At 37.9% G+C, this 22,395-nt stretch overlaps 2 protein-coding genes across 2 annotated transcripts in view; one reads left to right on the top strand and one right to left on the bottom strand.

Annotated features, from left to right (window-relative positions):
• LOC135222044 (uncharacterized) overlaps window positions 1-1,874 on the top strand; it is a 261,893-nt gene extending 260,019 nt beyond the window's left edge. The window contains exon 17 of the mRNA XM_064260178.1: window positions 1,528-1,874. Within this exon, the coding sequence (XP_064116248.1) occupies window positions 1,528-1,746 (219 nt within the window). The 3' untranslated portion in view covers window positions 1,747-1,874. The remainder of the gene's footprint in view (window positions 1-1,527) is intronic.
• A 4,427-nt stretch (window positions 1,875-6,301) lies between these two features.
• LOC135222494 (intraflagellar transport protein 172 homolog) overlaps window positions 6,302-22,395 on the bottom strand; it is a 369,686-nt gene continuing 353,592 nt past the window's right edge. The window contains 2 exon segments of the mRNA XM_064260577.1: window positions 6,302-10,066; window positions 14,555-14,779. Coding sequence (XP_064116647.1) covers window positions 9,803-10,066; window positions 14,555-14,779 — 489 coding nt within the window. The 3' untranslated portion in view covers window positions 6,302-9,802.

Raw genomic sequence — 22,395 nt, 5'->3', positions numbered from 1 at the left:
CAACATTATGGGCATTGGAGAAAGAAATCTACAGTTATGTAATAGTACATATATTTAAATTTAAAACTGTAAGAATAGCTTTTGGGAATCTATTCAGTGCCCTTCTCAATCTGACACCGGATGTCAAACACACATTAGGTAATGCCTGATAAATGTTTTGACAACCGGTTCTATAGGTGATAAACAAGTCATTTATTTTGATACCTTTTCTGTTTACTTGGAGTGATTTTGATTCCTTTCCTGTTTACTTGGAGTGATTTTGATTCCTTTTCTGTTTACTTGTCTGGAGTGTTACATCGATGTGTCACATTGAAAAGGGGAACCGAACAGATTCCTAAAAGCTATCCTTACAGTTTTACATTTATATATATAAATGTACTATTACACAAGTGTTGATTTGTTTCACCATTTTAAGACTCATGCTATATGGGTATTTTTCATTTACGGGTATTGAACCCTCACTCACATTCAGTCCAACAGGTAATGAGGGCAGCAGTCTGATGCTGTCAGACTATCTTCATGTCATTCCACTTGAGGGATGTTGCCCTCAAGTACCTTGACACCTTTTTCTTTGGGCCAGATTTCCCACAGGTCATTCGAATGCTTTGGCTAGAGGGGAGAAGTGGTGTGGCATGGACCTGTTCTCTCACTCATGACAGATCTGCGAACATTCTTGCAGGAGTACAAGCTGGACCCATAGAGTACTATAGGCAAGTGGTACTACAAGCCATTTAGAATGCAATCACCATCTCCCCTCCTATAACAGAAGAGAGGAGGCAAGGTAGAACCTTTTTATCCATAACAAAGGTTGACGACTGATGGTTTCTAACTAATGTAGATGGGGGACAGAATTCTTCAGGATTAGTCTAATGTGATTCTGGTCCACAACATGTGGAGCCTGGGTAGAGGTAAGCACCACACTGTCTTTGGGGCAGAAAGTGGAACAGCACTGGTCCACCCTTCAGGGCCATGCCAGAAGAGCATTGACTGCCATCTCTTAAGCATGGATACACTCCTCTGCCTGCAAGTAAAAGTGAGTTTTCACATATGATAGGAGTACTTTGTATACCCATAAAAAACAAACTTTACCAAAGTTTTTAAGTAATTTGTATTTTTCCTGGGTAACCCACTTTTTTTCACTTTCATATTTTTCTTTCTTAACACAAGCTGAAAGGAAATTGGGCTGTCTCAATTGGGTGAGATTGGGCATCCCCTCTCCCTCATCTCCACCTGCATGCCACCCTTGTTCAGCCTGTACATGGCCAGTGTAGCACAGGTAGAGAAGGATACTTCATATGTTTACTTGGAAAAATATAAATAACTTTTGGCATATTATGCCTGTTAGTCCTGGACCCAAAAATCCACCCCCATTGAGGATTATCTGTTTTTCCTTTTCTAAGCCTGTCATTGATAAGTAGCTTCAAGTTTCCTTTTATTCTGGAAATAACTGAACTTTAAAGATATTAACAGTGAATGTATTTTGTAATTTTAGTGATATTTTCTCATTTTATATTTGTTGTCTTTCAGAAACTGCGAGTAGCTGTTGTAGAGTCACTTGAAAGTGAAGGTGTTAAAATGAAAGATCCTCTGTTTAAGGTCTGTTTCAAGAAACTGTTTGCAGTTTGTCGGCCATTTGCCCTCGATGTAATTGGTCATGGTTCCACAAGCAAAACTATGGAGAAAATAGCAAAATCCCATGTGAAACAAGTAATTGAATTTGAAAAACTAAAATCCAAAAGAAAATAGTATGGACAATTTCTTAATCCTTATAATGCACTTGCTTTTAAATGGTCGTTGGTGTCAGAGCTATTGGTAATGTTTGTCATAGGTTAAACTTCTTGTAAAATAAATATTTTTTCTGGTTTTTATAAAAAAAAATTTTAATTGCCCTAATGTCTGCAAATTGTAAATATCCAAACTCCTCTTTCTTGGAATATTCTGCAGAAAACCTTTATGGACAGATGCAACAGAGGGTTCCAAAGGAAAATCAGCCTGCTAAAGAGACAATTTAAAGGAAAAGGTGATGAAGGATTAAGTATAAGAGAACAGAAAATAAAACTGATACACCTGAATTCAGGAGACATTTTGAGATCAGGAGACTCCGCATTTGCACGAGGCAAACTATTCCACGTTTTAGTTTCCATCAAAATAAAGTTCCTAGTAAACTGAGTAAAGTATTGATTCTGATACTAAAAAATCGACACCACTAGCAGCGGCAGCCTGCTTAAGTGATGCGAGCAAAAACATCTAGGTCATGTGAAGAAGTGCTTAGGAAATACTTGCCATAGTTGTACATTTTATGCAAAAAAAATATTTAAAATATGTCTATGCCACAAGTCAACATTAAGAGTTGGAAGAAATATCTTGACTGATCACTTACTCTATCAAAGAGTTTGAGATGGGATTCAGTACCAACAACACTTGGTAGATATAAGTTAAAAAGGTTACTATAAATTTATAAGAAGTTGAAACAGAACCATAAAAAGTTTAAAAAATATAAACCAAATAAAAATAACCTAATAAATTAAAAATTAAAGAATAAAGCTCATCATAAAATAAGTTTACAAAATATAAAAATTGAATTAAAACAAAAAATGTAAATGAAATAAATAAAACAGTATTCAGATGGAAAAATAAGATACTACAGCAATTATTACAAAAAGAAAAATAAGTGTACAGACATACTTCATTAATGATCAATTTCCCTTCCTTGGACTTGGTCGGTAATACACTGTCATACTAACACTATTTTAACTCTCCCAGTGCTCCTGAGATCCTCCTCCTTGCTGGGAAAAAAGGTAAACACAACTGTGTAAACAAACTACCTGTCAATTTACTAAACAAACAAACCTGGTAAGGTCTTGGCAAAAGTAAAAAAGTCAATGTAGACAGGTCATTACACAAAATAAATGAGGAACCCCCAAGCAAGAATTAGCACCTCAGTGACATGGTTGTTATGGTCTTGGCCTGCCACCTCGGTGGCTGAGAGTTTGCTTCTCAGGCATTCCACTGAGGAGTTAGAGATTTGTATTTCTGGTGATAGAAGTTCACTCTCGACGTGGTTCGGAAGTCATATAAAGCCGTTGGTCCCATTGCTGAATAACCACTGGTTCCATGCAACATAAAAAACCATTCAAACAAAAAAACATAAACAAACAAACCAAGCAAGAATTAAACAATAATGGCAGCTACTTCAAAGGAAATTACTGAAAGCTGAAAAATCACACTTCTACGGCAATGAAGTGAAGTTACCAACCAGGGTAAAGGATTTAAAAAAGCATAATTCATGAAACAAAGATGGTCCCAGGGTAACACAGCAGCGTTTAAAACTTCAATGAAATCAAGTGCAATAAGAATCATCACCTGGAACAATACGGCCAGGCTCTCTCACTTGCATGATGGTTTTTTTTTTTTTTTTTACTTCAAGAACTTTAAAATTGGTATGAATGGAGTATGGCTATTTATGATTAATGAGTTTTGAAAACATATGCATTTTATTACTGATACAGATACAGACAACAAAGCATGGGTTATGATTCAAAGAATACTGTAACATGGAATACGACAGGGCACTCTATAGCATTGCAAGTATACATAGTAATGTGCGTTTTTCATAGATATATAAGCCTGAAGTCTTTTAAAGGATAAGTCTTTGTTGTCAGCTATTTAGTGCCAGAATTTGATTTACCAATCAACTCATCCTCAGGAAAAACTCAGGTTGGTGAGCAGCAGTATCACCATCCACATCTGACTGTTAATGTTTTACACCCACCTAATCTTATTTGGGAGAGGACAACAAAAACACTAATCAGAACTAAGTTTTTTGACACATGCTAAGGTGTGTAGCTCGCTTGCAACCACTTGACCAGTACAAACACAGTTTGTTTTCTTTTCAGTTGCGAAGGGTGGATTTTTGCTCCAACCTAAGACCATCCATGATGCAAACTTGTCTGATAAAAACTGAGAAAGCTACAACAACTGCTTGAGCACCACTATATGAACAAGGAACAAGAGCCAATAGCTTATAGGGGTCCACATGGGTTTTCTAGAAGCAAAGGCTTGCCATGTGCGCTGTCCTTTAGATCAGTTCCTACTCTGAACTCAACTGAATGCCTGATTTAGGGCTGTTGCAACTCCAAATCCTGTGAACTAGAAATTAGAGGAAATCCAGGGTTTCTCCTCGCTAATAGACCTGAGAGATTGTTCAAGGATACAAGTTAGTAAACTGATGCTGTTGAGGAAGCACCAGATTAGCAGCATGCTAAAAGCTCCAATTATCATATGCCCAGTTCCTTACAGAAGGCAACTGAACTCTGCTTGTACCTCACAAGGAGAAATGAGGGGGAAGGCTCAACCGAAGGATCATGAAATATCATCTACCTGAAGTCAAGCTAATGTACCTGAGTTTGTAATTACTATGATGTACCTCATACATGATCCACAGGTCACTGAGATATCTCCTCTTCTTGAGAGCATCAGGAATAAAATCAACTTGAAGGCTAAGGTGGAACTGTGAGTGCTAACATCTGTTCCTCTATAAAAGTGCTCAAATGGAAAGCAAGAACTGCTCAAGCAGGAACTGTTAATGGTAGTTCACTGTGGAAGGAGAAAATTATGTTTCCTCATGTAACGGAAGTCCTATTACCAGTGGAAAAGCTGATGAATACCACTCTCACTCTACATAGGTCCCACAGTAGGATAGGGAAGTGATGACAGTGCAGGAACAAGCAAGCATGCGAGCACTTCAAATGTCGTAACAGGCAATGGACCCCATAGGGGGGTAGTGCCATCAGTGCACCTCAATCGGTGCAATGTGGCCATTACTTAAGGTTCTTCGCAGCGTCCCTTCGGCCACTACTTTCATTCCTTTTACTGTACCTCCATTCATATTCTCTTTCTTTCATCTTACTGTCCACCCTCTCCTAACAATTGTTTCAATTGTGAGATTTTCCTCCTGTAACACCTTTCAAACATTTTACTGTTAATTTCCGTTTCAGCTCTGAATGGCCTTAGTTGCCCCAGTGCTTGGCATAATGATGACATGACAGGCAATGAAGAATAACCTAGTTACATGGACAGAGCAAAGCTCTAGACAGGGTTGCACTTCTACTTTCACTGCTTGAGTATCATAAGAAAATAACCTTGGAACAAAAACTGTGAGTACGTAGTCATGGAGTTCTGAAGGGAGAGCAAATCATGTACTCTCCAAGACACCATGCCCTAATCCACATGAATCAACCTCCTATGGTTAACTTGGCCGACTGTATATCAGGGAAAAAGAAGACAAGCTTTTGTTGGCTAAGACCCCTCCTTAAAAGGAGAAGCCTCTTACTCTCAAATGGCAATACAGAGAATTCTAGGGGTGATCTGACCCAGAATGATGAGAAAAATTATAAGCAGCAGTGAAAAAGAGAAGTATTAGCAAATCTTCTGAACTAAAGCAGTCCAGGAGAAGGAGAGTAAGGGAGGAGGAGGGTCAAGCACAATCCTTACAAACAAAGTCTTGTCTTCTCAAGGGATCAGGCTTCTAGATTCACGTAAGAGGAGAGAGTGAGCTCGGGTCTTGACAATATAATTACCTCCAGCAGTGAATTAACAGTACTAAAAATCTTGTGTGTAAGAATAACTCTTTGTGAGGTCTTCTACTGAACAACACAAGAGGAGTGATCAATTACTTACCTAAGAAAAGTTGGTACTAACAGGGGCCATCATAGAACTAAGCCTTATTTGGATGCAAGATCCTAAGCACTAGTGGCAATGTCCACAAGTAATTAATAGCCTGTCCTAACTGGTACTTTGAGATTATTTTCAATTTAAATGATGAATTTACATATTCAATTTCAAATATATTTCTGCTAAAGAATTACTTCTCAGCATAAGTACAATGCAGTACAATTTAACCTATCTAAAACACAGCCAACTGCAGTTTTACCTACTTATACTTACAAGATAAGTAAAATCTGCACAGCACATACAATATAAAATAAAAGAACTATGAACATTGTGTATTTGTGGCCCCATCTCCCCCTGTGTCACTGTATACTATTTTCATTTACTTTTATTTAATGCAGTACAGTATTGTAGCAAACACACTAAAGTAATGTAATATACACATCATTCACTTACAAAACAGGATCCTTTTTAGATATTTATATTAAAACTATTCAAAAATTTCTAAATAAAGTTTATGTTAGAAGAAGAGATTTTAAATTAAAAATACAAGGACTTCCTGCTTCTACTCTAATAAGTCACTTAATATGACTTCTGGAGTCATATGCAGACATTAAAGAACACAAGAGCGTAGATATAGGCTTATATTTTTTTATACCAGTACATATATATCCCAACATAAAGGAAGGTATTGTAGTTAGTTGTTATGCCTTTCAAAAATGAATAGTACTCTAAACTATTTTTGTGAATATCTAGAAAAACTTTGTGCTATTAAAATAGTACATACTCTGATACAGTAAGGTAAGCATATTCATATAAAGTTAGTAGAGTACAATACTAATATAATCTTAACAAAATGTTCACTTTGTATTTAAATCCCCTTAAGGCACAGAAGAAAGGCTGGCAGAAAACTAACTTACTTTTTGCTCGTAGGCAGTCCCTGAGCTAAGGCAGTCTCAACATAAGTAGATCCAATCTTAAGACACTTAAAAAATTAATAAAATATTTTTCTCCAACTTAAGGCAAAAATCCCAAGTTAAAGTAATCTTAGGCAGGGTACTACTTCCTGAGCTCCCTTGTGTAAAAAAGTAAGAGTCGCCATCCTTCCAGTGTGAGAGCCAACCACAGGATTAAAAGAAAGGCTTTCATAACTTTAAAAAAAAAAATTATTTTTATAAATTTTTGGAAGTTAAGATTTGACTTAATTTGTGCATCAGGAATGGATCCCCACCTTAACTCAGGTACTGTCTGTAATTTTAAATTTAAAAGTAATTTGAGCACCACTAACTTCATTAGCCATTATTCCAACAGCATACTCCTGACATATAATATTGACACATGAAAGTGGTTAAAAATAAATACATGCTACACTTTTACAATTTTTTAGGGAGGAATCTCTTTGTCTAATCCCCTGCATGGGTGATCTTGAATAATTATCATAAAAAATGAAACCTTTGTTTCACAATCTTTGGCTTTTATCAACATGGTAAATGGTAATGACTAGATAAAAAGGAACTAGTAGGACAAACCCTAAAAACTTAATACTATATGTTTACTGTATTTCCATCAGATGTTTCAATAAGAGTCATAGCGATGTCCTGATATATGTATACATACACTATCTAAAGAACCTTTTAGCACAAGTCTGAGGCTTCCCTTTGGAGTGCTTAAGTAACATAGGCTGTTTATGCTTCAAAAAAAGAAAAGAACTTTGAAGTCAAAGAATTGATTGCAAAAACTACTTATGATGCAGTTATTTGATGGCATATAGGGAGAACAGGGATGCAGGACTCATTCTAATTTCAGCAAAGAAATTTCAGGGAAATTTTCCTAGAGTATTTGAGCATTCAGGCATGCTAATTATTCTTACATGCAAATTCCCAAGTCCAGTTTAAAAGTAAAATTACACTAAATACAGCAACACCTCAATCTTACGCAATTTGAGTTGCGTGAGTTCAAAATACTAGCATGAAGATTTTCAAATCCTCAAGAAACCCTGCAAAAGTGTTTGTTTAATTTTTTTTATGTAATTTATAGGTTTTCAAGATTTTATGTGGAAGTTAAATAACATTAAATAATAAAAATTATAATTCCCTATCTTTTACTGAGATGAGAGAATTTTTATGGTATGTATGTTTATTAATACTGTATTTTGAAATATTATTAAGTTAGATAATAATAATAATTATAATATTTTGGTAGAAGACCCACTTTTAGACATATTCTGCTAAATAAAATGGCAGAATTAAGCAAACTGATATTCTACAGTATAGAGAAAATAATATATAAAATCAATTTGCTTAATTCTGCCATTTTATTTAACAGAATACTAACATACCTGTAACTACAAAATCGTATGTGATAGTATTTAAAGAAATTAAATAACCTTTCCATTTCACTATTTTAAGTAAAGACAACTCCTCTCTCTCTCTCTCTACTGAGATGAGAGAATTTTTATGGCAGTAGTACCTATATGTATATGTTTATTAATATTTTCAAATATTAATATAAGTTTAAATGATGATAATAAAACTGTGATTACAAGATGCGTATGAAAATATCTTTCCTTCCCCTTTCATTTTAACGATGAGAAACTCGAAGCTAGAGCTGTCAAATACTATGTCAATTTACTCTGACAGGTGGAGGAGTGTTGTGATTTGGAGGTCAGTGAATTCTTGCACATAATTATCTCTCACTCTCTTTCTCCGCTTTCTCCATAATTATTCCTAATAGGTATACTAATTTCACTCTTTTAAGGACAACTCCTCTCTCTCTGATCAAAATTTACTTTCACTGTATAGAACTGTAAATGTGCCATTTACAACCTGAGAGTTGTATTTGTCAAATAAGAAGCACTGTTTGTTCATGGAAAAGAGTTTCGGAACAGAAACAGAGACAGAATAAATTCCTAAAAAGGAGGTTGAGAAGACTTCTAAAAATAGATTGGGAGGAAAGAAAAGAAAAGAGAAATAGTACATGATCTTAACACACTCCTATACATATTTTTACCAACCATTTATTTCCTTTTTTAAGAGTAATGTATATTAAGCTAACTTTAAATCTGCCAGAACTGCTACTGACTGTCTACATTTTGCATAATTATTATTATTATTATCAAACTTTTTGAGTACCAACTCTGATAGTTTACAAAGAAAGTTATTTCAGTAGTACTATCGAGAATGCAGTGACCTGCCGCAATTGAGAACACATACAAGATCAAGGTTTTTTTTATTTTTATTTTTATTTTTTTTGAGAGGGAGGGTATCCTTTTATGCCATCAAATGCAGATACATGTACAGCTACCTCTCAATTAACACGTTTTTTATTTAAGGCGAGGTAGAAAATATCTTAAAATGTATAAAAAATGAGAAAATTTTGATTTAACGCGAACCGGTACCCAAGAGTTGATTTCAAATCACCCGCACATCAGCGCTGCAGACGATGGCCGTCGACATAAACAAAGTCATAGCACAGTGCACTGTATGTATTTATTAATAAAGCAAAAGACTTTGTTTACTGTATTTATTATTAGTAACGTGAAACACTATTTATTTATTAATAAAGCGAAAAAATTGTGTTTTTTCTTTTTTGTCTGACCAACATCATAATAATTAATAATGCAGTGCAGAGTTCACCAAGTCCAGGAACGTAAACCGTCTCATTACTGTTGCTTCTTATGGGCAAAATATGTTTAAATAAGATGTTTCTAATTAATGTGTTTTCTCCAGGAATGTAACCCTCGCATTAATTGAGAGGTGACTGTATCTCATTTAATTGTACTATTTGTTACTATGTTTGCAATGTCTTGATTGTTTGTCATGACCCCAACAACTTTCTTTTTGAGGTTTCAACTCTCAAAATCTTGAGCCTTATACGATATCTGTTCTGACTGAATAAACATGATTGTTTAAATATAATGATTTTAATTAAATTGTTTCAGCTACTGTTTATGTAACTTCCTAACAAAATTCAAAACTGACTCAACCTTCCTGACTAGTATTAGTTTTCTTCCACTCTAGCAAACATAATAACTAATCTTGTGAAACAGTATAGTACATCAATAAGTACCGACTAGAATAGAATTCGGGATGCTCTGTATTGTTACATGAAGATTTTTGGTTATTGCTTCAAATTACTGGAAATTGTAGCCCATGCTTGGCAAACCACCACACCAATTTGTTATGAACTTCAAAACATCCTGACATTCAGAGGAATTAGACATTTTTGTAGCCATTATGAGTTTATTCCAGTCGTCTTTATTAGCCGCCTGTCCTCGTTTCAAGTCGAGACGGTTGCGTATTACTGGATAACCCGTAATTACGCAGGGAGAATAAACATTATTATCTGGACCGACAAGAGATGCTTCATACACCATCCGTTCATCGAGGGGCAATATCTGAAAAGCAGTCAAGTATTAAAAATGTGAGCATATGGTATTATCAATATCATTAAAGGATTAGTATGTACTTTAGCTATCAATTTTAAACTTTTTTATGGAGCTGTTCTTTGACAACCTAACATCTGAATACACAAATGTAATGAGGATTCCGATAAATTTCCATAACTAATTTGTTTACAAAATCTGACACTGGCTGTTGATTGAAATCTGAACTTTCACATTATTTTTGATCATCTACTATTAAAGATGACTCACATTTCCTGCACACAGCACTGGGTATTGTGTGGGCTATACATCAAACTAAGCCCTATTAATAATAACAATAACATCATGTGAGTGTGACCAATTCAAAGAGGAGAGAATGGAACACACTTCTGGGTAAAGAGAATTCCACTATCCAATGATGGGTTTTAACCTTCCCATTCGGTCAAACTTACAGGTATCAGGGGCAAAGTAGGCCTTTGAGTTGTAGATAAAGCTGAAACAGAAGGGGCTAAAGATACGTATAAAGCAGATGGTGAGCAACTTTGGTCCTAGTAAAAGATGTCTTCTATAGCTTTTTATGTTATAAACACAGGTAAGAAGACCGAACCCCTTAGCGGTCTTTCACATTTACAGTTCGATCATAGTTTTTCTCTCATTAATTAGATATTTACTATAGGGAGAGAAAATGAGCACTGATGCTTCTAACCAAGGATTTATTAGTATCATCAAGGATGACTACTGGAGCTCCTATCATGTTCTGATTTGAAGTTTTGTACTCAGAACTGACCAATGAGTGGTTTCCAGTCACAATTCCAACGCTAGACATTATTTTGGGCAGCATTTCATCCCCTATCACTTTTGGGTTGCAGGATGCAGTGCCTTTACATTTTGGAGTGTACTTGACTGACTTAGATTCCTTTGCGGAATCATGCATCACATCCCTTATATATACGGTGAACCCCCCCTAATAGCAGCCTCACATATTCGTGGATTTTTCTCTGGAACATACAGCCCAATATTCGTGGAAAATTCAGCCATTTGCAGTATTTTTCTATGAGAAATATCCACAAACTCCTGGTTTTTTATCAATTTCACCATAAAATGCACTTTTTTGTGATAAAACTACAGGCAGTCCCCAGGTTACGACGGGGGTTCCGTTCTTGAGACGCGTCGTAAGCCGAAAATCGTCGTAAGCCGGAACATCGTCAAAAATCCTAAGAAAACCTTACTTTTAATGCTTTGGGTACATTGAAAACTATGTAATCTGCATTCTTATGGCATTTTACATCAAAAAAACCTTCAAATATTGATTATTTTGCATTTTTGGTGTCATATTTCATCTGCCAGATGACTGTTGTAGGCGTCGTAACCCTGGAACATTTGTCGTAACCCTGGAAATAATGTCTGATGAATATAATTGAGAAGCGTCGTAACCTCGGAACGTCGTAAGCCGAGACCGTAGGTAACCCGGGGACTGCCTGTATTAAAAAAAACTAGGTATAAAATTTTTTAGAGCATTTTTCTTGAGTTTTAAAACTAAACTAAATAGGCAGTTTTACGTGTTTTTATAGGGGTTTCAACTATTTGCGGATTCTAGCCATTCTGGGGTGGGGGGGGTGTGTCTGTACACATTCCTCGCGAATACGGGGGAACACTGTATTGCCGTTCTGTGGCAAGGACATTTTTTGTTATTCACTATTTCCTCATGGAATTGATAAATGGTGCAAACGGTTTGGGGAAGCTTGCGCATCCTGACTGAGCATCAACAACTGAACTGTAACTGCCTGTTAACAAAGGGGCAGAAATCCTGGGTAAGTTACAATACCCCTCTGAAATTATAGCAATTTCAGTTTTGGGAAAGATTCCCTTCAGCATCGACAACTGCAAAGGGTGATAGAATTCCTTCTAGAAGGTTTCTCCCATGGCTAGCTGAAATTTGTGGCCCTGATCCATCTGGGTTCAGCAGGGTCATTTCAGTGGCAATGCCCACTTCATATTCCATACTGAGAATGTCTCCTCCATGTAAAAATTCCTGTGCAGGGTTAACCTGGGAGGCAGTGGGGACTGATGTTGCTGGGTTCTTGCCCCAACATAAAACACTTGGAAGGTACAGGAGGACTGATGTTACTGGGTTTTAACCCAAACATAAGTCTTGATCTGAGAAGAAAGGGTTACATAACTGCCGGAAAGATATAATTTCCCCTTTCCTTAGTCCTACTGAATCCTAGGAATCATCAGGACATCTTAAAATTAGCAGTTTCATCCTTAAAACTTGCTGTCAGTAGCATACTACAGGTTTGGTACATATCTGTCAACCAAGCAAATGCTCATCTTCTTTTCCTACACTATACCCATGGCAGGAGGTATATCTATACCCACTGGCACAAAATGAACCAAAAAATTTGATATGGAATGCTTGAACTGAGGGTCCTGCGTAATGGCAGCCCAGTAGTTATATAAAGCAAGTTGTTATTAGAAGCTAGTCAGTATTAAATTATTAATGAGGAACACATCTGTAGTTCCTCATACAGTTTCCATATTTGTAATAGATTCTATTAGAAATCTGTTAATGTAAGCCCTTTGAGGTTTAAGTTAGTTTTGACAGCTGTATATGGCTATATTAGTCCTTTTGCACTGGCTATGTAAAATTTTAATTTTAATTGTCATAACATTCGGACTAATGGTTGCAGTTCCACAATAATATCGCATGTGCGTATAAAGCTTTCGAACCTTGTACTAGGTTCATCCTCAGTCAAGTGAACATTATGACTATAAAAATCCGTCGTAGTAAACTTCTGAACAGGACATCTGCTGGAACGTCTTAAATCTTATCTTAATTCAGGTCACTACCTCAGCCAAGTTATTTTTGTTCCCCCTTAAGGATATATATAATCCTAGGTTATAGGCTACAGACAATATCTACTACAGTCTAGCTAACATATTCTCAGTGAATCGATGTAGATTGTAGGCTACTGCCGACATCGTTATCTGAAAGGATTATCTATATTATATTAATTAATAATATAAAACTTCTAAGTTGAATGATAAATTCTTCAAAATAATGTTCACTTCTGCAAATAGCTAACGATCACATAATGTAAGAAGCACCGACAATTACTGGTGAAAAAACTGGTTTACAGCTTTTCATGCAAAATAAAATCATTGTCCTGCGGTCTAAACTAAAGATAGTTTTAAATGGAACTAGAAATTATACACTTAGCTTTCAACTCAGATGTTACTATGAACTTTGGTAATGAAATCAATAAGCAAAGAACGAAACTCTTGGAGCTAACGATCGTAAATTGTTAGCACCGACGTGTATACTGGTAAAAAACGACCGTTTATGGCTTTTCACACACAATAAAATCATTGTTCCACATTATAAACTAAAAAATGTTTAAATGAAACTTAAAATTGTACTTATATATATTTCCATGAACCTCAATGATGACATTAGTAATAAGCGAAGAACGAAATTCTCGGAGCTAGCCTAATGATCATAAATCATACATTTTTAACTGGAACTTGTTTCTTAACCGACCAGAAAGGGAGTGGAGGGTTGGTTGGATTTTGGTCATATGTAAACAATACGACGGCGCATATGCGCATAACCACTTCTTCTTTTTGCAGTTTTGATGTAAGTAAACTGAGTATTAGCATTTGCCGAGGATAACTGAAAGTGCCCTCTTATCCTGAGTCCATTTATACTCTATCACGTGTTATGATGTTTATCATTATGACACAATACCTGGCCACAAGACCAGTTAAGAGAATTCTTTGACCTTAGTCTGGTCACCATGGAGCTCTGGATAGACCATGGAAGGAGTAATCCTTGAGGACAAGACAGAGACTACACTATCAAAAAGAGAGTATGAAATAAGTTATTAAGCTTGGCACTAGAAATGCAGTGACAATAAGACATGAGGTGAGGAGGAAAATTAAGTTGTTGAAGACTTTACTGATAAAAGACCAAATATTTTTCATTTTAAGTGGCAAATCAATTCTTCGCAGATATAGCGAAGTAGTAGCATGAGTATAAGCAATATGAGTGGTTCATGAATACCAACTTAAGCATCAACTCTTTCAGACAGAGGAGTGAGGAGCAAGATTGGTAAACCATAGGATAAGAGAACCTTCTAGTCGAGAGATGGTTGCTTTAATACCCTGGGTTAAAACATCTCCAACATTAGGAGTTATAAGGGGAAGAGTTTTTGCTACTAGAGCAACAATCATCAAAAAATGAGGAATAGACTTGTATGTTGTTTGTGAGGAACAATTCAAATACCAAAGTTGGGATTGTGTGAAAGAACTGGTGGAGGAGAGGTGAAGATTTTTACAACAAAAATGAAAAAAGAAAGATTCAAAGTTTAGACCTTTGCTTCGCCATATTCTGTATCAGCCAAGCTACCCTAGTGTGCATACTCATCATCAGTCTTAATAGATCCATGTACATATGAAAACTCACATAATATAGGTATTCAAAATCACAACAATTCTCACCTGTTCCACTCGCTGATCCATTGATACTGCCAAAACCCATTCTTTGGCTTCCTCTCGAAGAGCCTCTGGAATACTCAAATCCTCAGGAAGAGGTATTTCGAAAGGAATGTCAGTCTCCAAGAAGTCTGTATGATCTAAAGAATCAAGAGATCCTTCCTCAATTGCCTCACACAAGTCCAAAAATCGATTTAAGAAAACAAAAGCCATGTTCTCCCAACCAATTTCCTGCAAAAAACATTAGAAATTAGTGATATTGAAAATACTTGGATGAGAGACACAAGTTCCATTCATTTTGTATAAAATTTGGACAGTGTTGTCAATATTATTAAAGATATTTGTACGTTCTTAATAATAAGAACAAACTCAATTTAAAAAGTACCAAATGTCTATTTTTGTAGCTTTTCTTTACATTGAGTAGTACATGTATAAAAACTTAATGTTTGAAAAATTATGAATTTTGAACTTTTAAAAAGTAAACACATTTAAGCCGAATGATTTCAATTGCTTCTTTAGCCACAGGCTAATTTTTGCACATGTATTGTCCACTACAAAAGTTCTATACACTAGTGATACTCATAGGTAGGTATATGTAACCAGGGACCTTCTTAGCTATATGCACTGTTTGACAGTCAGGGAAGTACTAAGTTTAACACATATGACTCAAGAATTTTTCAGAATCTACCAAGTTTATAAACAAGAAGTGCTAGTAAAATCAGAGGCCAATGCTGCTAATTCTGAAATTATTGATAGGCACATGTTTGTTATCAGTAGAAGTTTGGGTGACAAGAGGAGGAGTATTAACTGAGTAGTAAATAGTTTCAAAATATAACTACTGTACATATTAATTTACTTCTCATGTTTGTAATAATAATTTCAATACTTGTAACATATTTAATATATTATATAATCTATATATATATATATATATATTTATATATTATATATATATCTATATATATAATACGGTATATATATATATATATAATATATATATACTGCAACTGCAACAATAATCCTCAGTAGCACAAGAGAGCACAAGAAGATAAAAGAGGTACATAGTAGCTGAATAATGAAGATTAAGTTACTGTTATCAGAAGAAGTCCTAAATGTGATATACATAAGTGCTTATGCCCCACAAGTTGGATGTGATGATGAAGAGAAGTCAATGTTCTACCAGGAGTTGGTTTGAAGTATTAACATTAATCCCAGAAGAAGAGAGAGTTGCATTAGGTGGAGACTTAAATGGACATATAGGTACAGATAGAGGAGTGATTTCAAGAATCCCGGAGGACCAGGAATGGGAGAGAGGAACGAAGAAGGCAAAAACATTATAGACTTTGCAGTGGCATTTGATATAGCACTAATTAATACATTCTTCCAGAATAAAGTTTATGTAATATATAGAAGTGGTGGAAGAGAGTCGAATTGATTTTCTGCTCTGTAGGATACAACACCTTAAGGAAGTAAATGATTGTAATGTGATATATGGAGACAATGTTAGTCAACAACATAAGCTGGTGGTTGCGGGCTTTTCAATCCGAAAAGGGACAAAGGGAAAGAGGAAAAGTAACCCCAAGATCAAATGGTGGGAGCTAGAGAAGGTAGAAAATATGGAGTTGAGATCTAGGCTTAAGGAGAATATTCTGAAAGAAATAAAGTTGGAAGATGATGTAAATGATTAGTGGGAGTTTAACAGCAAAGTGATCCTAAGATATGGAGAGGAAGTTTTAGGCAAAACATCAGGCAAAGGTCTACCAAAAAATAAAGAAAGCTGATGGTGGAATGAACACACACAAAACAAGATTAAGAAAAAGAAAGAATCCCAAAAGGACTATAATAAACACAGAACAAAAGAAAACAAGCAAACATTTAAAGAAGCAAATAAAGCTGCAAAACAACAAGTTGCCAGAGCAAAGGCTGCTGCTTTCAATGATCTGCATGAGAATGTAGACACACCGGAGGGCCAAAAAACATCCATCCACAGGATGGCCAAAGCTAGAGACAAAGCAATAAAAGACCTCACACACATTAAGCAAATTAAAGATAGAAATGGTAAGGTTCCAACAAAAGAAGGGGAAATTAAAAGTAGACGGAGAGAGCATTCTGAAAATCTCCTAAATGAAGAAAATCCCAGGAATATCATTGAGGAAGGAATAGCAAATGAAAGAGAAGTCCCCAGGATTAGTCAGAGAAGAAGGGTAAAGCAGTGGGACCAGATGGAATACCGGTCTGGTATGTTAATTTCTTCCTCTCCTTAGGAGAGGAAGGAATTAACATCGTGTGGGACTTGTTCAATAAGATCTACCAGCAGGAGAAGATACCTGACGCCTGGAGAAACAGACTTCTAGTCCCCATTTACAAAGATAAAGGGGACATCCAAGATTGTGCCAACTATTGAGCCATAAAACTGATGGCTCATACCTTGAAAATTTGTGAAAGAATAATAAAGGCAAGGCTAAGGGATGAAACTCACCAAGAAAAGGAACAACAGATGCCATCTAGTATTTATAGATCTTGAGAAAGCATATGATTGAGTGCCTAGGCAAGAAATCTAGAGGTGCATGAGGGAAAAAGGTGTCTCAGAAAAATATGTGAGGATTGTCTAGTATATATATAGAGAAACAACACAGGTAAGAAGCTCAGAGAGAACAATAGAAGTTTGAGGTGAAAAGTTGGACTCCACCAAGGTTCTGCCATGAGTCTATTTTTGATATGGTAATGGATGTGATAGTGGCTGGAGAGAAAAAGTTAAATATATCTTATTTTAACCAGACCACTGAGCTGATTAACAGCTCTCCTAGGGCTGGCCAGAAGGATTAGATATATTTTACGTGGCTAGGAACCAATTGGTCACCTAGCAACGGGACCTACAGCTTATTGTAGGATCCGAACCACATTATATCGAGAAATGGATTTCAATCACCAGAAATAAATTTCTCTGATTCCATGTTGGCCGAGCCGAGAATTGAACTTCGGACCACCGGATTTGATAGCCGAGTGCAAAAACCACTTGTCCAACGAGGAACTAGGCTGTTTGCAGATGACATAGTGTCAATAACTACCAGTTAGGAAGAAGCAGACCGAAAATTAGAGCTGTGGAGAGGTGCGTTGGAGGACAGAGGCCTAAAGATAAGCAGTGCAAAAACTGAATGTGTGTGGATGAATGGACGAGACCAGGAGGGAAGCATCAACTCAGAGCAGGAAGACGTAAAAAGAGCCCCATCCTTTAAGCACCTTGGGTCGTGTGTCACTGATTGTGGAGGGATGGAGGAGGAGGAAGTGAACACAGAATACAATCAGCTTGTTGCAATTGGAGGAAAACATCAGGTAGGCTATGTAACAAAAGATTAAATGTAAAGCTGAAGGGAAAGTGTACAAGAGCATTGTCAGACCTGTGTTGATGTAGCTGTGAAACATGGCCCATGAAGAAAGCATAAGAGAGAAGGATAGAAGTGGCAGAAATGAGAATGTTACATTGGGTGTGAGGAGTGACAAGGAGAGACCTGATAAGGAATGACTTCATAAGAGGGACAGTGAAAGTTACAGAAGTATCAAAGAAGCTACAACAAAGATGATTGCAATGGTTTGGGCATGTTATGAGAGGAGACAAGGATTCTATAAGTAAAAGAACCATGAACATGGAAGTACCCGGAACAAGGAGGAGAGGTAGACCCCAAGAATGAGATGGAGAGACACAGTTAACAGGGACATGCAGGAGAGGAATGTGAGTGAGGCAATGGTGTATGATCGCAGAAGATGAAGACTAATAAACAGCGACCCCATATATAGATAGGAAAAGCTGAAAATAAAGAAGCACAAGAGAATAAACACTAACTGAAGGACACAAGCATTTCTCACATTTTACAGAGTCCAATAATTTGCCTTGTGATAATTTGATTTTGCAATGGGGTTGGCAATTACGTAATACTGATATGTACGTCAATATTTTAAAAGTATTTTTAAATTTCACGTGTGACAGGCGCAGCAGCGTACAATCAGGCAGCGAGAGCGACCAAATTGCAATACATGTAAACTAACTTTTTTCTCTCTTTAATTCCATCTAGTTAAATAAGTTCAAAAAGTATAAGGAAATGATAAAAGGGATTTTGACGAAGGAAAAATCTATTTCTGAGCAAGGGTCCGTGTCGCCCAGTGAAATATATCCCTTCAGTTCATATTTCTGGGTAAATGATACTAACATTACCAGAGAAAAATAAAAGAGGGGGATGTCAGAGTATCCTGACTCGCTCACCCTAAATAAAAAGAAGGTGTCGGTATGGTACTGGGGCGAGTGAGACCACTACCATGGACCTCTTGTCATTTAGAATTCTCCTCCATCAAAATCCCCCTCCCCGAGAGAGCTGGTACACAGCCCGTGCCAGCAACTACTACTACTCACCCACCCACGCCTAGCATAAAAATAAGGGAGATCAGCACAAAATAGCCTATTTTGGCTAACTATTTACAGGTGTGAGTGACCCTAGCATAAAAATAAGGGACACATCACGATACATAGCCTTTTTAGGCAGCTAAGGCTCAAACAGGATTGAGCCTGACGGCAGGATCAAAGGAAAATGTTAGTGAGGCAGGTAGAAAGGAGATCTGGATGTTCGACTACAACTACTAGACATTGTCAGGGGAAACTGTTTCCCGCCGCCACTGCCGGAAATTTAAGAGATTCCAAGGATTTCAGGTAGTGACGTTTGAAAACTGTCGGCGATTTCCAGCCAGTGTACTTTTTTAAATCATCAAAATTCATGTGCTGGAAGTAATTAATAGAGGTGGCTACTGCCCTGATGTCATGGGCTTTAGGGAATGAATCAGGATTGGCTTGTTTAGTAAAATACATATAGGATTTGTTGCCTGATCCCTTTTAAGGAAATAGTGCCACCTTTTTCCCTTATAAAAAGGGGACCTGAGGACCTAGAGGATGTCCTGGACAGATAGGCTCGTAAGGTCGTCACTGGACATAGAGAAGGGTCTTGAGGAAGAGGGAGGATCTTCCAAGGGGCCCACCTCATCAAGGAATCCTTGTTTTTAGTCAAAAAACTGCGATCTGGAGATAATAGAACTTCTCCTGAAGGGAGAAATTCGACATGGCCAGAGTCTCTGGAAAGAGCCGACAGTTCAGATATCCTGGCTCCTGAGGCCAGACTTAGTAAGAATAATGTTTTCCTTAATATCATCATATAATTGCATGAATCATTGTCAGTATCTGAAGCCAGTTTGAGAACGTCATTCAAGAGCCATGAAATTGAACTAGGCCTTTCTGAAGGTCTGAGCCTAGCACAAGCTTTAGGGATAGACGAAAAGTAAGAGTCTGTTAAGTCTATCTTAAAGCCAAACTGGAAGATTTTCTTTAAAGCTGACTTATTGGTTGTAATAGTACTAGCTGCTAGACCTTTTTCAAACAGGGATCTGAAAAAGGATATAGCTAAATTAACTGTCATGGTTTGAGAATCCGTTTCCTTCAAATTTGCCAGTTTTTTAACTGCTGTGTCATATTGGCACAATGTTGATTCCCTTTTATCCGATTCTAAGAAAAGGATATTTTGGGGATCGATATTTGCATCCCTCTTAGCTGCGAACTTCATGAAGTCCATAAAGTTAGGGCTTTGAGAGTTCCTGAGGAAGCGAACACAATCCTCATTTGTACTGATTGAGACAGTTTGGGGTCCGGAATACTTTGAGGCCGAAGACCCAATTCCAGAAGGAGAGGGTACCAATTGCTCTTGGGCCAATCCGGGGCTACTAGAGCCACCTGTCCCTTGAACGACCTGAGCTTGTTCAGGACTTTCAATAGAAGATTCACTGGAGGAAAGATGTATATCTTTCTCCATTGATTCCAATCTATGGACATGGTGTCTGTGACATAGGCCAGAGTGTCCAGGTTGGGGGCCACATAGCAAGGGAGCTTGTGGTTGGATTGTGACGCGGAAAGATCCACCTGGAGGCCTGGGACCTTTTGGCATACCCACTGGAATGAGCGCCTGTCCAGGGACCACTCCGATTCTAGAGGAACTAACCGAGACAGAGCGTCTGCTATCACGCTCCTTACTCCCACCAGATGAGTGAAGGATAGATGACATTTGTACTTTGCTGCCAAAGAGAAAATGGCTATCATGACATGGTTCACATGTCTTGATTTGGGTCCTCCCCTGCTGATGCAGTGTACTACCACTGCGCTGTCCAATACTAGTTTGATATGGGAATTCTTGGCTGGTAGAAGCCTCTTCAGTGTGAGGAATACTGCCATAGCTTCCAGTACATTATGTGAAGCCGGCGGAACTGAGGCGACCAAGTCCCTTGAACTTTCTTGAATTGGGAATAATCCCCCCAACCGCTCAGAGAGGCGTCCGTGTGGATAACCAACGCCGGAGGAGGGAATTGGAGAGGGACTAGTTCGGACAGGTTTTTGGCCTCCGCCCAGGGGCGGAGACGTTTGTGAAGAATCGGCGAGATGCATGACAACTTGTCTCGAGATTTGATGTTTGCTCTTGAGCGCCAAACTCGATTTATATCTTTCAACCTTGCTTTCAGCAGAACATCTGTGACTGACGCAAACTGGAGAGAACCTAGAATTTTTTCCTGGTTTCTCCTTGATGTCTGTTTGCATTTGAGGAATTGCCTTATTGACTTGGCTATTTCTTTCCTTTTGGCCAACGGAATTGACAGAGTGTGGGAGTTCAGGTCCCACTGAATGCCGAGCCACTGAAAATGACAATTTGTCGAAAATTGCATTTTTCCTAACTATACAAACCTGAGGTCCTTTAACAATAGGAAGTAGCTAGCGGCAGCTGGAACGGTCGTAAGCTTCGAACAAGGGGAGAACGGTAGTTAACTGCTTGTCCGACAGTCGCGCGGCTAAACAAATCACTTTTGCTTTTGGCCCATGCAAAATACGCAGAGTGAGGGGTGACATGAGGAGGGACTATATGTAAAGGACCTCAGGTTTGTATAGTTAGGAATAATGCAATTTTCGACAAATTGTCATTTGTTCCGATACGTAATACAAAAAACCATCGGTCCTTTACAATAGGAAGACTCACTTCTTGGTGGGAGGAATCTGAGTCCATTTTGATGACAGACTGGTGTTTGTCCATCCCTGGAATGCCTCCCTGGTCGTAAGAGCGAGGGTGGGGGGGGGGGAGGGATCCAAGCCTCTGTCCGATTGATCGGGGTGTGCACCGCAGGATCGATGGTCTGACCTTCTGGTGCCGAGTACTAAGTGGATAAGGCCAAGAGCGTATTCTCTTCGTACCAGCAAGCAAGAACTTGTTCCTGTTTGCAAGAGGCAACATAAAGTATGGGTTTGTCTCAAGCTGGCATCCACTTCCTCCCCTTGTTGGAGGAAGTGGTGGATATACGCTCCTATCCCTAGTGAAAGGGATAGGATGGGGCTCTGTTGAGTAGCTCACCTGCATCTTGTCCTTATCCAGCAGGGTGACGACCGTGTTCCTCTACCCACAGGTAGAGGGGGAAGAAGAGATGGAAGAGGAGCCAGTCACACTCTCATTCACTCATCCATTCTTACGGTCACACCAGGACTCGATGCTGTTCAGCCTGCGAGGGTCTGGGTTCGCTACACAACGTGTTGAGCAGCCACCACGGGTCCCAAGGAAAAAGATCCAAGGCGAACATGTGGGCAATATCCCGAAGTGGTAGAAGGGGAGGTGCAATGTGGTTCTGGGTTGGACCAGACCCCTGCCTTCAGTACCTGCGCCACGGAGAAGTTCTTGCGGACAAAGCAGCATCTCCTTCGCATCGAAGGCGGTGAAGTCCATTAGGGAGGGGATTGTGAACGACTCGAACCGATTGTCAGGGACCGAAGTTCGGTACGA

This window comes from Macrobrachium nipponense, chromosome 3 (genome assembly GCF_015104395.2).
Source record: "Macrobrachium nipponense isolate FS-2020 chromosome 3, ASM1510439v2, whole genome shotgun sequence".
NCBI classification, from domain to species: domain Eukaryota; kingdom Metazoa; phylum Arthropoda; class Malacostraca; order Decapoda; family Palaemonidae; genus Macrobrachium; species Macrobrachium nipponense.
Note: the sequence above shows the minus strand (reverse complement) of the source record. Positions and strands in the feature narration are given on the sequence as shown.